This window comes from Salminus brasiliensis, chromosome 7, assembly GCF_030463535.1.
Source record: "Salminus brasiliensis chromosome 7, fSalBra1.hap2, whole genome shotgun sequence".
Lineage (NCBI taxonomy): Eukaryota > Metazoa > Chordata > Actinopteri > Characiformes > Bryconidae > Salminus > Salminus brasiliensis.
The window spans coordinates 30,033,185-30,050,040 of record NC_132884.1 but is presented as its reverse complement, the minus strand read 5'-3'; the positions used below and the strand labels follow the sequence as shown (position 1 = coordinate 30,050,040).

The 16,856-nt window shown below is 40.9% G+C and overlaps 1 protein-coding gene across 7 annotated transcripts in view; it reads right to left on the bottom strand.

Annotated features, from left to right (window-relative positions):
* The window catches only part of cadpsb (Ca2+-dependent activator protein for secretion b), an 89,144-nt gene that overhangs the window by 48,081 nt on the left and 24,207 nt on the right, over positions 1 to 16,856 (bottom strand). For all 7 annotated transcript variants that reach the window (XM_072684562.1, XM_072684558.1, XM_072684556.1 and 4 more), the window contains exons 2-3: positions 15,954 to 16,067; positions 11,454 to 11,786 (exon numbers count right to left, since the gene is read on the bottom strand). In XM_072684562.1, coding sequence (XP_072540663.1) covers positions 11,454 to 11,786; positions 15,954 to 16,067 — 447 coding nt within the window. The remainder of the gene's footprint in view (positions 1 to 11,453; positions 11,787 to 15,953; positions 16,068 to 16,856) is intronic.

The following is a 16,856-nucleotide window of genomic DNA, read 5'->3' as shown; positions in this document are numbered from 1 at the left end:
TACCTTTATATTGCAGATATATAAATATAAATATAATATTTATTTACAATGCAGGAAAATTAATGTGTCACCAATTAGTTCTGTTTTTCCAGACTACAATAAAGAGTTGACATTTCTCTTTTTCTAAGCGAACCAGTACCAACATGATTCTGATATCACAGTGCATCCATAACTGTTAGCAATATAAACACTAAATGCCCTAATAAAAAATCGAAATGTTTGTGGACACCTCTTCTAATGAATACATTCAGCTGCTTAAAGTTAAACCCACTGCTGACAGGAAGTTGGAGGTAAGGTGGGGTGGTGACCATCTGTCATCCTGACCTCACTAACGCTCTTGTTGCTGAATGCAATCAAATCCTCACAGCAATGCTTTAAAAAATGCCTTCCATGGACAGTAGAGACAGTTACTCCAACAGAAGCAGAACTAACTCTTTTGTTATAACCTTGATTTCAGAAGAAACAATGAATGACAAGTGTCCCAATACTTATGTCTATATAGTGTATATTTCATAAAATCACAACTGTGGGACACAGCACGCACAGTACAGGCCCAGTGTGATTATCTGCACATGCGCATGTGTTGTACGCGAGTTTGCATGTAAATTAGCGAGATTGGAAGCGTGTGGTGTGTCCACCATCAAACACACACACACTCGGTGTGAGGTTATGCATGTGTGTTCACTGTGATAACTAGCACGTCCCTCCCACCCACTCAACCGTCACTTCCTGTCTGTGTCACTTGCTTGTTCTCGCCCACACAGTATCCAGGGGCTACAGTGCCACGGAACCCTTGCTGTGTCAACTGTCACCGCGGAGTGGGAAACCCCGTCACCGGGGGCACGGCACAGTGTGTGTCCCCTGAGCCCCCTCTCTGCGGCCGGCTCTCCTGGGGCTCTGCTCTAATTAAGCATGGCACAGCATCCACAGGAAACCTCTGTCCGAGCGCGTGTGTGTGTATGTGTGTATGTGGATGGGGTTCTGGCGAAGGACAGTGCTGTGAATGAGGGGGCAGTGGGGTTCTGATAAACAGGAAATGTGCTCACAGTGAACCCAGCCAGTACTTTGCCTGCATGTCTAAAGAATAACACAAGTGAGGAGTTGGGGCGGTCATGATCACCCAATTAATGGATTCATACATCTTTTAATCTTCTCAATAAATTGCCAATGATTAGTTTCTACGATGACGATGCATATATTTCCATTTTTAATATCGACTTCTAGCCTCTTTTAAAGTCAAAAAAAAAAAAAAAGAGCCTGATGAATTGTTCAGTCATGCAGTGTTTTATATTTTAATGAAGTCTTTTATTATTCATCATTTAGGGATATTTGTCAGGATTTGCATGGTCTTTGCTCTGATTATTTGATTAGCTGTCAAAATAACAGGTGTATTATTCAATTTCTAATACACAGCGACAGCCCTAGAAGAGTTACTGGCTGTAACAGTGCCTGACCTATATTTCTGGCCCAAATAGTGCATATCAACCAGATCCAGCAGGAGGTGGCAGAGGTATATAGAGCAGCCCATGCTGTACCGAGGCAGAACTGCAAACAGTATGAAAAAAAAAAGAACCAGCCTTTTCACATCAAAGTCAGAAACTTCTTCTTTACATCCTTTTAAAGTAACAATGCTATAGAAGAACCACATTTGGTTCCAGAAAGAATCATGTTTGTAATAGTGATTAAAGTGAGTGCGAAAAACTTCTGAAGGTCTATAGAAACATTACTTTATATAAAGGTTCTTTATAAATGAAACCAAAAGAGGTTCATCTATGAAATTGCTAAAAAAAAACATTTCAAAAAACTTTATTTTTAAGAGTGTAGCCTGCTGAGACCTTGCATCCTCATAAAAGGGCCTCATCTGTATCCTGTGCACTATTTCAGAACCAATGCTCTCAAATGAGCGTCCAGCATATGCTAGAATGTTTAAAAAGATGGCACCCATCTCAGGAAACACGTCTTAGGAGAAGAAGAAGTGCGTGAATAACAGTACAGGAAGGTATCCCTGCTTTGCTGTTAATGTTATTTAGTTTATTTACAACTACCAAGGTTAGTAGTCTGGTCAAATGCACTAATGTGAAGCTTTAAATATTTACGCCTTTGATATTTAAATCTTAAAATAATGAGTATGTGTACAAGGACAGTCATATTTATGCATAATACATTAATGGCATTTGGGTGATGCTCTTATCCACAGCATCTTACTTTGGAATAATGTTATACAGGAAGGCAAATGTAGCGTTAGGAGTCTTGCCCAGGGACTCTTAGAGGTATGCTTACCTGGTTGGGGAATCAAACTTCAGTCTGCCACACAGAAGGTAGTGCTAATACAACATAATAATAGCATAACAAACAAACAGTAGACTAGCATAACACATAATTTAAATAACACAACACCCCAACCAAAATGCTCACGTGGGGCTCACATGGGTGGAACGTGGGTTAGGTGGGTTCCAGGTGGGTTCCAGGTGGGTCCCAGGTGGGCATGGGCTCTAAATGGGTCTGTACACATGTTTTTACGGGGACCCGGTTGGGCTTCCCATTGTTACAGCCCACCCTAATCTCACATGCATCCCATCTGGGCCCCATGTGCAGTGTTCAACCCAGATGACCCCAGTGAAACCCTGGTGGGCATCCATATGTGGGACTAATTTGAAACCCATGGAAAAAACATTCTGGTTCCCAGTTGGTCTAAACATACATGCCACACATAGGTCACTTCTCAGTAAAGTCTGATGTTCCTGTTCTTAAAAAAAGTTAATGCAGCTACTACCAGCATTTTACATAAAACTATACAGTTTCAAAAACGCATGTGGGCCTGTACGTCAATTCCTTACCCTCAAATGACATATTTTTAACATATGTGACATAAGTTACATATTCGTTATATACCAGTTACTGAACAAAATAAATTGGCTACTGAATAAGTATTCATTTCTAAATAATAAGTCATAAACATAGACTACACCGCTAGAGGTTAAACAAGTCGTTCAAAAACAGTATCCATATTTAATGCTTCAAAATTGGACATTCTGGAATGAAAGTGGTATGTAATGAAAATGGGCCCTGAGGAGAGGAACGAGGACTGTTCATTTTCAGTTTTTGAGTAAACTCCAAATTCTTATCGCTACTATCGCTGAGACCCACCCCCAGCATTAAATATCCCCTCCAGTTTCTAAATGACTCCTGTGCCCAAGCTTTCCACTAGAAGTTGAGGTTTAATGCAGGAAACCTTTGACTGCTGTTCCATAGCCAAATTTCCAGTCTGTCACAACCATCTGGTTAAATGACAGCGTAACCACAACAAACTCAAACCACTGGCTTGGATCTGACCAAGGGACTTAATTAAAACTACAGATGGAGAAAAAGTCTACTTCCCCCCTCTACTTTCTTGCTGCTCTGTTTATTACTTCATTTCATTTGCTGCATGAGTGCCATGTTTTTGCTTCAGCGGTTGGCCTTGACTGCAGTGGTTCTGTAGCTCAGATCCTCTCTGCTTGTGGTGCACCTGAAGGGCCTTTCACTAGCCTTGTTCATTTTACAGACAGTGGCTGTTTCTATGGAGATAATCCATGAACAATGAACCCGGGCTATGTTATGGCCTTATGTACACCAGCATAAACAGCAGAATTCATTAAAATGTTCCCTCTGCCTTTGTGCCTGTGTTTACTGCACAACATACTCTAATCATGACATTCCAGAATCCGGTTTGATGTTTAAGCTCACAGTCCTGCAAAAGATTCTATAATCGGTGTGTGCATCTGGCCTCTTTATTAGGAACATGTACCATGCAAGTTCACCACAAACCTACTAAGCCTGACAATTTACAAGTGAGTTAAATCAGGTGTGCCTGAGCAGGAAAAGCGAAAAACTGTGCAGGAACCCCACACTCCTGTACCGATATTGCCCACCCTATGTTAGGGGGTAATAAATGGGGTAGCCACCCTGTAAAACATGCTGTGTTTGATCCAAATACATATAAACTATATACCACTAGCATTATAAATACACGGTAGTGGCTATCTGAAGGTCTACAGAAGATCTATCTTGAGAATAACAGTCTAGTGCCTTTCTAATTCCTTATTGAACATAGCTGTGTGGCTTGTTGCACAGGCGTGGGACTAGTGTGCTAGGGTAGTGGCTGGTTCTTAGCAAACAGGGAGCTCCTGGCAGCTGTTAGCCTAGATTCATCGACACACTGATGGAGGGCACTGAGGATTCTGTGCATTAATAATGAATCCACACATTTAGATTTGCTGACAGCAGGATAGAGTTGACAGAACCAAATCCTCTGACTCTCTCGCCCTCTCTCGCTAGAAGAGATGAAAGTCCACCCACTTGTCTCTCTCCCTGTGTCTTAGAACTGTCTGAGTGTACAAGAGGGGAAGAGAGCAACCATGCGGTGGTGACAAGGTTAAAAACCTTCTGAATGTCTGTTTCATAACTGCAATCCTCTGTGACATACTTCTGAATAGGGGAGGGTGAGAGACAGAGAGAGAGGGGAAAAGAGAGAGTGAGCGAGAGAGAGAGAGCATGCAAGACAGTAAGTATATCATGTTTGTGTGTTCAGTATAGATGATATGTGGCTTCTGTTGTCTCTCTTTATATATGTGTGTGCTTGTCTTTTTAATGGGGTTATCTCAATGCTCTTTGACTGCCTGTGACAGAGAGTGCTCTGGTTTCTACTGTTTGACATCCACTGCAGCACCCACCTGCCACACCAGACGAGTATCTGCTGTTTGACTAGACGGTTTGTGCGAAGATTATAGCTTGCTGCAGTTTTTCAGAGACCAAATATTCATTGTTATTTTTATAGTCTACATATCCCACATATGGAGGATGTTCTCTGTTTTTCTGTTCTCTGATCCCTGTTTTCTTTAAGACCAAAGCAAGAGTGTCTACTGTATATGTGCCATTAAATCTAATCCAACACTTTTTATTTTGTCTGTCAGAAAATACCATTTTAACAAGAAACAAGGAATGAATACTATATAAGGATCATTATCAATAAATACAAAGAAATTAAAATAATATGAACAAAATTATACATCAGTCATGTTTTATCACTACTCCACTACTATTTAAACAAACCATTAATAAGCGCTTATTGATGATGAGTGTGCATCACAAATACACCCCCCACCCATTACAGCACCCCTGATGAACCTCTGGGACCAGGTTTAAAGGATGACAGGGGACAACATCAAAATCTCTGAATGGATCAGCAACAAGATGTTTGGTTTGAAAAGGCTCATTTTGTTCTCTTCTATTACGGGTAGGGACAGCCTCTTTTATTTTACACCTGGATCCTTAGAAGGTTGCAAGGAAATGCAAGCAAATGGACAGAAGAGACCCTATATATCAGCAAGTTTTTTTTAAATAATTAAGTGTTCAGTATCTACAGTAGCCTGCCACCTATAGTAATTCACTTACTGACTCCCAGGCCGGCTCAGCTATAAAGTACACAGCCTGAATAAAGCACCTACCATGAGGCTGTATGATTGCAACTATGTATAGTGTGTGCGCATGCAAGTGTGTCCATGTGTGTGCGTGCTGTAACCCTGCTGGTTCTCCCTGAGCTGCTGGTTAGTGGAGCACGTAATCAGCTCTAGCCACCAGCTGCACAAAACCACCCTCTCTTCCTTCCCTCTCACAGAGAGTCTGCACTGCATTCATTCTGCTCCAGCTTCCCAGCACCCGTCTCTCACACAAACATGCAGAAACGTCAATTCTGCTGTCCATCATGTCGACCCCAGCGCTGAGGGATTAGCGCGTCTCCAGGCGGAGCATCTCTCAGACGCTCAGATGTCAAGGTCCAGCCTAGTTGTTCCAATTATTAATACTCAGTAATAGTAATGTGTGAGCTCATTCCTAATTAGGCTGGTGCACCTCAGCAGTCAAAATACTCCTGAAGGTGTTGAGCGTGTTTTTAATAACACGGCTGGTGACCCGGCAACTCGCAAGATCTACTGAGCTGTCACGGCGCACCACGAGAGAGAAACGAGACTCAGTGTACACACGCACAATTATAATGGCTCTTCACATACAGTTAGAGATTGACATTCTCATTGCTCTCCTGCTCCGTTCCTGGTTGTTAACTAATTCAATCAGCACAAGAGAGCTGGAGAGAGAGAAGTGTGTTACAAAGTGAATTCGTGAGGGGAAATATTCATGACTGCAGGGAGATGGGTGTGAATGGAGTGACTTACGCGACATAGCACGTGACAGCATTGTAACAGCAAGGAAGTGTATAACGGCGCTGTCACCCGAAATATTGTATCTTCCAAAGGGTAACTTTATAGGAGAATGTAAAACCTGATTGTCAAATTTTGAAAAATTAGAAATGATAAAAAATTTGACAGTGTCACAAAATTTGCTTCTGATATAGTGACCTAGTGATAGTGCAGAATCAATAAATTTAAAAACAATCATAATTATTGTTTCATGCAGATGACCTTTAAGAAGAAGGAAAAAGTCTTAATGTGGAGATATATTTTTTTTTTTTTTCCTTTTTTCTCCCAATTTGGTAGAATTTACCCACCCATTTGTAACTCTCCCTTGCACTAGCAATGCCTCCTAAGGGTAAGGATTTAACACACGTCTCCTCCAAAACATGTAAAGCCAGCACCAATGCGGCATCGGCAGATAGCCGGCTTCGAACTTGCGGCTCGAGATTCGAACTTGTGATCGAACTTGTGATTGTATTCTAGGTCATTTTATACCAGGTCAGTTTAATCCAGGCAGAGTGGCTGATTCTGGCCTACAATGAGGATGGGCAACTAACAACATTTTGCATGGAAAAAGATAAGCAAACTAATTGTACACAAACAAGATTATTCTACGAGAGTTACAGTATTTAACCAATTTATATCCACCTATTTATCCATCCATCTTCTTTTCTGATTTATCCCTGTCAGGATCGCAGTGGGTCCATAGCCTACTTAGAATCATTGGCACAAAAGGATTCTAAAACACACTCACACTTAGGATCACATAGCCTGTGTGTTTTTGGTAGGTGGGAGGAAACTGGAGTACCTGGAGAAAACTCACGCTGACACAGGGAGAACAGACCAAACTCCTCCAAAAAAAAATTCAACCCACAGCCCTAGGTCTTCCTGCTCCCCACCGTGCCATCAGTAATTTGTATGATGATCATTATGCTAGTCTGACCCATAGCTTCAACATATGGCAGTAGTATAAGAAGACACTAGGACAGTAGGAGAGGAAAAATCCTTGAGAACTTGGGCTGGACTCGGATTCTGCTTTAAGCTGGAAATGCCGGACCCTCTGATGAACAGAGACAAGACTGAGGAACCAAATATTCTACTAATTATATTTACTACCGCATCCGTTTGAAATGCCTCAGCAAAGGGACACGGTTGACTGTGTTGACTGTGCTCTCAGTTGCCATGGTATCTGCAAACAGTAGACTGTTAACAAACATCACGCAGTTCTGCATGGTCAGTAGATAGATGTTACGGCTCATTATGAATTTCCACACAAGAGCTCCAGCTATGGGAGAGACAACGAGGGTTGTTTGCCGATGCGAATGCTCAATCGGCCAATTTCCAGACAAAGGTTTCGGCTGCCTCATTAACTGCGCAGGTGGGTGATCATTAGACTGCCTTTTAGATTCAGTGGCTCAGCAAGTGTCCATTTCAGAACATCCGATATTCAAATATGCAGAGTCAACAGTGAGACAGTGTTTGCAGAACTTGGGTCCAGCATCTCTCTCGTTAGTATTCCTCAGACGGATGTAAGATGATGGACCACTCACTCCACTTTATTTGTGACAAGGTGAATGTTGCACATGTGTGCGCGAGTGTGTGCAGGGCACGAAACAGTGCGCTTGCTCCGACTGTGTCTGTGTAGCGGCAGACAATTTCTGCCAATTACGTGTGATTGTGTTTTCATTAAATACACTCCAGGTGGTGTACGAGGCATCTATTGGCAGGCAATGAGAAAAGGCCTCCCATGCATGGCCTTGAGATCCATACAGCAGCGTCCTTCCCATGGATCGAGAGTAAAGGGGCGAACAGATTGTTTTCCACTCATTTACAACAGCTAAACAAGCAGCGTTTGATCTGGAGAGGACTTCTTGATGTGTGTTTAGTTGATTTTGTAAGCGGTGTGAATGGATAGTGCGTACGGCAGAGGCAAGTTATTGACTTAACAAAGGTGCCCAGGAGTTAACAGTGGGGTGCTGGACACAAACTGAGATTAGCCCGCAGCTACAATGACTGAGATGTTGGAAGTATGACTCTAAGATCCATGTCAGATCTTAATCCTTCTCATTAAATTTATCTGATTAGCGAGTTATTTGCTGTGGAGAAGTCAACTGAAATAGGCTGTGCTGGAATACGTGGGTGGCATATTAAATATAAAGACTCTCTGGGCATTGACCTAGCATTTCATAGCAATTCAGTGAGAGTTTGTTTTCTAACCAGTTGTCGCCTACATTTTACTACAGACAGCAAATTCAAAGCTAGCAGCAAAAAGAGAATAGAAATACAAGCATACTAGGTTTGCTTTTTTATATACGCAGGGCTACTAATTGCTCAAATGGCCAAACTGCTCCAGCTTTACGATCAGAAATGCTGTTGCTGCTATAGCTGACAAAACGACGGTGACAGCTAAGCCTCTGACTCATTCCTGATGTCTGCCTGCTTCGCTTGATAGGAGACAAAAATAGGTCTCTGGATTGTTTCACGCTTCCTGGATGAAGGACGAATATATAGACAAATCCGGGCACCCTTGAGCAAGTGCAACAAATTCCACCTGATCTCCTTGAACTTCTTGTCTTTAGGGTCTTTGCTGTCCCACACTTACTCAGTCTCCCATCTATGAAGGTCTGGCCTCAAAGTACAGAATAATGCATTACTGTTTAGTTTTATATGCCACATTGACCCTTACAAATAATGTCTCTTGAGATAACCTTAGTCTGTTCCAGATTCTTCTGTTCCAGTGTGACATTCTTCAGGCCATTTCGAGGTGTGGATGTATTGAATGTATTGAAGTTTTTTTAGTGATTTTAATGTTTTGATGATATAAACAAATGCATGTTCCATGAAATTGCCACCAAACCGTAGGTAGAACACTGTTTGAATGTCAGATGAACGATGCTTAAGCTTGAGGCAGTACATGTCATTTGAAAATGGCAAAAAATGGGCGATTTCTCTACAGCGATGCCTTGATGTTTTGACTGCTCTGACATTGCCTGGGCACTGCAGATTTAAATATACTGCTGAACACTATCTTTAAAGCATTGTCTCTCCTCCATTACCTCGTTCTCTTTGTCCGGCGCAAGGACGTGTTGGCCAGTCAGTGCAAGGCAATCAGAGTTCATCTAACAGCTTGTTCCCTGAAAACACTTTGTAGCTCTTTTAAGCTCTGTGACCGAACCTCGGCTTGGCTATGTTTGGTAAATGGAAGGCAGTTGATTGATATCCAGTTGATTGAGCCCAACACAAGTCTTTGAACTGTTCCTCTGAACTCTGCGGCACTATGACAGAGCAGTGTCAAGCCTTTAAAGTGTTACTAACCTCTAAAGTGCTAAACAGACTAAACATGATGCTCTGTATCTTTTGGTTAATGATTCTGTTTGGATTTCTGGGAGACGTTTGCGGGAAGACTATATGCTAATTCCTGACCCTGAAGTCTGAGCCAGCAGCGAAGGAAAAGTGGGTTAGCCATCTTCAAAGAACAGAGGGAGGGGGGATTAAATACTGGGGACTTAGATGAGATCTCTATCATGAGAGAGAGAGAGAGAGCTAGAGAACGGAGGTACAAAACTTGTGTAGGCATCCGCACCTAAAAACAGGTTTCAAATCAGATTCATGTTATTCAGATTAGAAACCAGAATTTGAATGCAAAGTCTGTATTTATATGTTATTTTCCCACCACCATAGCATCCAATTGTCTTTAGGAATTCAATTTTTCTATTAATTCATGTTTGCAGTTTTCATTTCAAAACAATGTCTGAGGGTCTAGCAGGTAAAGGCTGAGGAGCACAGAACATGGACCAGTCAGATCCAGTTTATGAGTTCAATTAGAGTTCATACAAACTGCAACTGCAAGGAAGAAACCTGTTCCAAGGTCCATGAACCCTTGTGTGATTGCTCTGATGGTGCGGGGGTGTTCTGTGTCCCGCTGCTTTTACCTGCTATTTTAAAATTGAATCTAGAAATAATTAAAAGAAAAACAGAATGCTTTAAAGAAACTGAATTTCAGATCACCAACTGTGAAATTTAGTTATAGATTTTATATTGTTCTTCAATTCAGAATTTCAGTTCAGATGATACAGATTTTTGCATTCACATTTCCAATGATGTGATTCTAGCTGGCACCTCAGGTGTTTAAATCCATTTGGGATTGGTGGCAAGCAGCATCAGATTCGCTGTGATCATCACATTGCTATACTTCACAGAGTCCAAGGCCATGCATATTATAAGTACATGCACAGGCGCAGAGGGCTCTCAAATGCATTAAACTGATGAGGAGATGTAAATTTCTTTCTGCTTCTTGCTTAATCGCCTCGTGACAAGGCTTCTAATCATGGCCTTGGAAGAACATTAGCTCCAGTGTGCTTATTATTCACAGAGCTCACTTCAAATTCTGTAAAACTTGTTCTGAGCAGAAATAATGAGTTACGAACTGTGTGACACTGAAACACAGCATATTCTGCATGAGGTGTAACTATTCTGCTTGTTTAATTTGAAGATACAGAGGAGTCTTCTATTTACAACTTTATTTAAATTAGAGCATGATGCACAAAACAACTGATGGGAAAGGTGGACATCCAGGGAATTCACACATGGAATGCTGGCATGTCTGATTGGACTAATGGATGGACAAATGATCAAGCGAACAAACGAACAAATGAACAGATGTGCAAATAAATGACCAGACAAACAAAAGAATGAATAAACAACCGGGCGACAGGATGAATTCACAATGAGAGGGGAGAAATATGCCAAAGTACACTATATAGACAATAGGATTGGTACTCCCGCTCATTCATTGATTCTTAGAAAATCAAGTATGTTAGTGAGGTCAGGATGTTGGAAGATCACCACCCCACCTCATTATCAACTCATCCCAAAGGTCTTAAATGGAGCATTCCAGAGAACACAGTTACACTGTTCCATAGCTCAATGCTGGGCGACATTATACTCCTCTTGACCACGCCTGGCAGTAGGCTCTAGAGTCCTATTCTATTGACAATACTGCTCTACACAGACTAGACAAGTTGTGTGTGTGCATTTGCACATCTGTGTCAGCAATGGGAAAAACTAAAAAAAACAAAAAGTGGTCAATTGGTCAATAACTGGTAATAGAAAATTAATAATAGGTCATACTTTGTATATGAAGACTGTGTGCCCACAAGACGGTATCTCCACTGACTAAGTTCTCATTCTCCTGCTCCTGTAGTGTGGCTGTAAGAGGGCCCTTACCTGGCAGGCTTGGTACAGCAGCTGGTGCTCAAATTTCTTGATGCCAAGGATCTGCTGGAACATCTCGTAAAGCTGGTCTTTGCTGAGGATGAGCTCAGAAGCGGCACTAGCTGTCATGCGCTGCTGTGCCTTGCGTGGGTCCTCGTCCCCACGATAGATGGTGTCAAACTTGGCCATCCAGGAGCTCAGCACCGTCTCCTTACTCAAGCCGTCGATCTCAGGCAGGCTGCGTACGCGCTTTTCGATGTGACGCTTGAACACTTCACGACAGTCCACAGCAGAGAAGCCCCCAGTCTGGACCATCTTAGCCACACGATCACTCTTCAGAAACACCTACGAGTCACATACACAAAGAGTGGCTTTAGTGTGTCAGGCTTTCATAGTGGTACTTAAACACGTTTTAACAAAGGTTCTAAGATGTATTGGCTATACTGTTAAAAATGAAGGTGCTACAAATGGTTCTTTAAGCGATTCTATAGAAGAACCTTTTTTGTAATAGAGGTGGTAAATAACCTTTACACCAAGTGATGCTTCTTTAGACCCTCAAAAGATTCTTCACACTTACACATCTCAGAGTGATTCATTCTCCAGTAATTTTTTTGCAAAAAAGAAGCTATGTTGCCATGATAAATATCCATCAGTGTACTTTGACCATGTATTTGCATTACTTTTATAGAAAAGAACCATATTTGTATGTAAACACAGGCCTTTGTGGGGAGACCATTATCAGACCACTACCACATCTCTGGTATGTATCATGCACGCTTTACATGCAATCACCTTTCATAACACGATACATAAATGTTGAACAGCTGAACACATCAGATAATGGATGTTAGAGAAAAAAGAACCAAACTTTAGAAGCATTTTCTTTTCTTTTACTTGAGTATTTTTTCCAACAGTGCTCTGGAAAGTAAACCTGATTCAATATCCATAATGTTTTGAATCAAAATGAAACCAATTCTAGTCTACGTGTGGAAATTATGGCTGATGCTTTAGTATTCTACAATATGATGGAAACGCCTCCATCTATAGTAATATACTGCAATAATATAGCACGGTCATTACAGCCAAAGGAAGAAATGGAAACTTTAAAATTTCACAGCTTTGAAATGATGGGGCCAGTGTGGGCAGAAATGCTGCATTCATAAGGCCACAAATTTGCCATTTCTCTTCCCACTTCCTCTCTCTGAATTATTCAGACTGTTCGTCCCTACTGAAACCAGGCTGATAAAATAGTGTGATTTCTTCTCTGGTCCTGCTGCGGTGGCACTTGAGTATGGTGTGAGGGGGTCTATCTAAGACCCAACCCCCCCCCCACCCCCCCCCACCCCTCCAACCTATGTTTCAAAGTGAGTTTTATGGAGGTGTGAGTAAAATGTGATTTATGCCGTTTCTCTACATTTGGAGGGTCTGGTAGAGCTGTTTGGCAGCTGCTTTTCCTTGCTTTTAAAAGCGCTCTCCACTGCTCTGTTCAGGAAGATGGATGGGGCTCTAAATTGCTGTCTGGTTCCAATCCAGACGTCGATTTCCCATGAGCCTCTCTCTACCTGTACATACAGTGACAAACCACTCTGAAAATGCACTGTTGTCTGAGGGGGCCCAAGTTTCTGGACAAACTTGACCTTGGAACTGGGCTTAGATGTTTCATTATAAGGACCAGAGTGTACTGTTTAAGGATTTTGACCATTAGCATGAGCACATCAAAATCTATCATCCAAATTGTTGTGCTTTCATATTTTGTTCTGAACACATTAATGTGGATAAAACAGACTTCCGGCATCGGGCATCTTGGTTGCGATAATATTGAAGTGAGTCATGGTAAGAACGCACAGAACTATCAAGGTCACAGGGTATATTAATGGCGGATGAAATCAGAATGCTGTAACTTTACCATCAGTAAAATGCAGCGTGTAGACAAGGCTTCACTTTACTGTGGGGTGATAATTGGTATTCAAGCCACCAATAGCCAGGTTTCCATTCAGTGAATTAAATTCAAGTGAATAACTGAAAAGTGAATTATGCAGCATTTCAATCAGCTCTGTACAGGACAATGGCACTCTAAACAGAAAAACACTTCTGAGAAATGCAGAGTGAGTATACAAGACCTCTTTACTGTTGTGCAAGTTCTCTTTGCTGTTTTGCTTCATTGTATTGCTATATTTTACATTTGAAAAATCTGAATGAATGCAAGGAAACAGAATGAACCAGAGAAATAGACAGAACTTTAGGCATTGAGTTTGGCTATTCTATCATGTACATGCTGGTCCATCAAGTCTTTCTTATTCAATGTGCCAAAATATGAATAAATAATTTGTAATGTATTCTTTTTTAAATCTTATTGTTACTACATTTTACTCCAATTGCATGTATATGTTGCTGACCAGCTCATTTTACACCTCACCACTTGATGCCTAGCATCTGAATTGTATCCTGATAAGATTAAAGCCTGGTAGTCAAATGTGTCTCCGGTTAGTCGGACTGAAATCTGATCGCTATGTGGGACGGAAGAAGCAAAAGAGGTGTGAAACCACCTCCTAAAGTGGTTTGAATGATCAGATTTATATCTGGTTTAAATGAGTCTAAATGAGCATTTTATTTTATGTGGCTTGGCCTGATCCAGATATAATCCTTATACTCAAGACGCATGAAGCGACCAGATGTAAACAGTTTCAGTGTGGCTGTATGTGTGACAATTTGTGTCGTATTATTGTATATAAAAAAAAAGTATGCAGAACTGTAGACTGCAGATGTAAAAATAAATGGATGGAAACTTATGAACCCTTGATTATTTATGTCTTTGATAAAGTAGTTTAGAGTACTTGTCCATAATTACCAGGTTCCTTGCACCTGTGGCCACAATTACGGACGTATGTTCACTGTTGCGGAATGCTAGTACATGAGCACTCGATAGAAGGAAAGCCATAATGGACTATTATCAGGGTAATCTAATTACTTCAAATTACCCTAAAAGAGAAGTCACTTTGTTGTGTTTGGTGTAATGAGGTTATTTTCACATTTAGGGCACTGGTATTTTCTTTGCCTTAGAATATGCTAATGACACTTTTATTGTGATAATAATGTATATTTAAGACTATATTTAAGACTTCCATACATGAAAGCGTACATACAATAAGCATTGTAAAGACCTCTTCATATCACTAGGTTTAACACACATGGTTACTGGGTGTAGGGCGTAGAATTCAACATATAATACTATATGTAAAGTTTTTCTATAAGATGCAAATCCCTCTATAAATTTGTTGCTGTTTTTTCTCCTGGATTTCAGAATTGTTCTTGGGGATAGACAGTTTAGTGTTTTTGGTATTATTTATTTATTTATTATTTATATTATATATATTTATTTTTGGTATTTAGTATTTTGGTAAAAAGTTAAATAAAGGCCACTTAGAAAAGAAGTGGGGTATTCCAAACTTCAATCAACAGGATATCAGTGGCTCAATATCTCAACTTTACCAGGACCTTACATTAATTTTCAGGACTGTAAAACAAGTCTCTAAAGCTTTTCCAGTTTATCCAGGACACATGGAAACCCTCTTCCAGTGCAGGACTGTTACTTGCAATGTGAGTATGGCCTTCTTGGTACATCAAAAGAATGTACTAGCTACATAATTTCTCATTCATTGCATATGAATATTAGCCCATTCCTATAGCTCATATTATTCATGTAATATGGTAATGTGTTTCATTCATTATGATTATATTAATACATTATAAATTCCTCAACCTCTGCTTAATGTGCTTAATGCCTTACCAAATGGCAATGTTACCACTGCATATTGATGAAGTTAATGTTTGGAAAGGAAGACAGCATTTTCATTTTTAACCAACAGCTGATTCATGGTTCCAGAGCCTTGGTCTGTGATTCCGCCTTGCATTTAGCAGCACAAGCTAATTAGCATCCACTGAGGCCCAAACCATAGCAACAGAAGAGAATGACATGATGACCTTACCACAACAATACTTTATCAGTAAGGCCATTAGCATAGAAATGTCCTTGCTGTGTGTGCGTACCAGTGAATGTGTGTTTGGGTGTGTATGCTCAAAAAGCTAAAAAGAGCCTTTTAAATTTTCCTTGAGGGTTGTTTAGGACTCTCATCTCAATGCTAATTTACTTATACAAAGACATGTCATCACTACAGTGTACTCTATAATGTGACATCTGCTATGAGATAACACAATTAAATGCATTTCTAAACATGTTATAAAATACTCAGGAGGCTGGATTGTGTTGTTTTAATGCGGTATATCTTTTGAGGGCCTATCAGTGCTGCCGTCAAAGGGGGATGGCAAAGGTTTGTTTGAACAGATTATAGGAACGTTATACTGCATTTCCTTATCAAAGGGTTCTTCCAGTGCTGAAGTGAAAGAAATAAACGTAAACTGACCCTGATAAGACCTCTAATAGGAAAGTAAATGGTGGGTGGTTGTTTTGTGCTGTGTTTCTCTCAGGCACTGAATATGTGGTGGGTTCTGTACCTCATAGTAGCTCTGGACTGCGTTGATGAAGGCCTCGTCCGCCACGATCTGAGTGTCTCCTTTGAGGAAAGACTCAAAGCGGTCCTTGGTGGTCTGAAGCTGCTGCTTGGTGATCTGGAGAGGGAGAGGAAAACAAAGCTGCCTCAGTGGCTAATCAATGATAACGCATGCACACAAAGAGAGAGAGGGAGCATTGACTGGAGGGGGACTATAGATTCTCGTAGGCAAAATGACAAAAAGCCATAAATACTTTGTACATTGATTTGTGTGGCATGCTGTTTCAAGTTTCCTTTTATATTGCCCTGTGGACTGTAGATTACTGTTTATTGATCCGTTATAAAAGTTTAAAATTTGAGTACTCCCATATGGTTCCAATAGTAATGATTTTAAGGCTTATAGAGGACCCATGGGCAATGAGAAGACAAATGGAGCAATAAATCAAATAATGTTCCTCAGCCAAGCTGCTCTTAATCAGTGCACTCTCTTCACAGCACTTCATCCCAGGCATTTTTCTCCTCAAAACATCTTGTGAAATCATCTCATGTACATCACATCTCTCTTCTCGAACACACTCTCTGTTATCTGCTTCCAACATTTCCTTCCGTTCATTTCGGCTTCACACACACTTTGGCTCCAAGCACAAAAACACAACACATTCATTAAACACTCTGTCTATTTCTCTCTCCACATGGCTCTTCTGACGTCCTTCTGTGCAGGTGTGTAAAAACAAAAAATGAACCAATGGTTTTCAGCCAAGTCCTCAAGGGCCCCGAGTCGGCCCGCAAATTCCTATTCCAGCTGCAAACACACCTGAGCATCCTAATCACAGTTCCACAGCAGTTGTTTACCTGGCTCAGGTGTGTAGGGAGCTGGAACAGAGCTTAAACATGGACACTGTGAAGT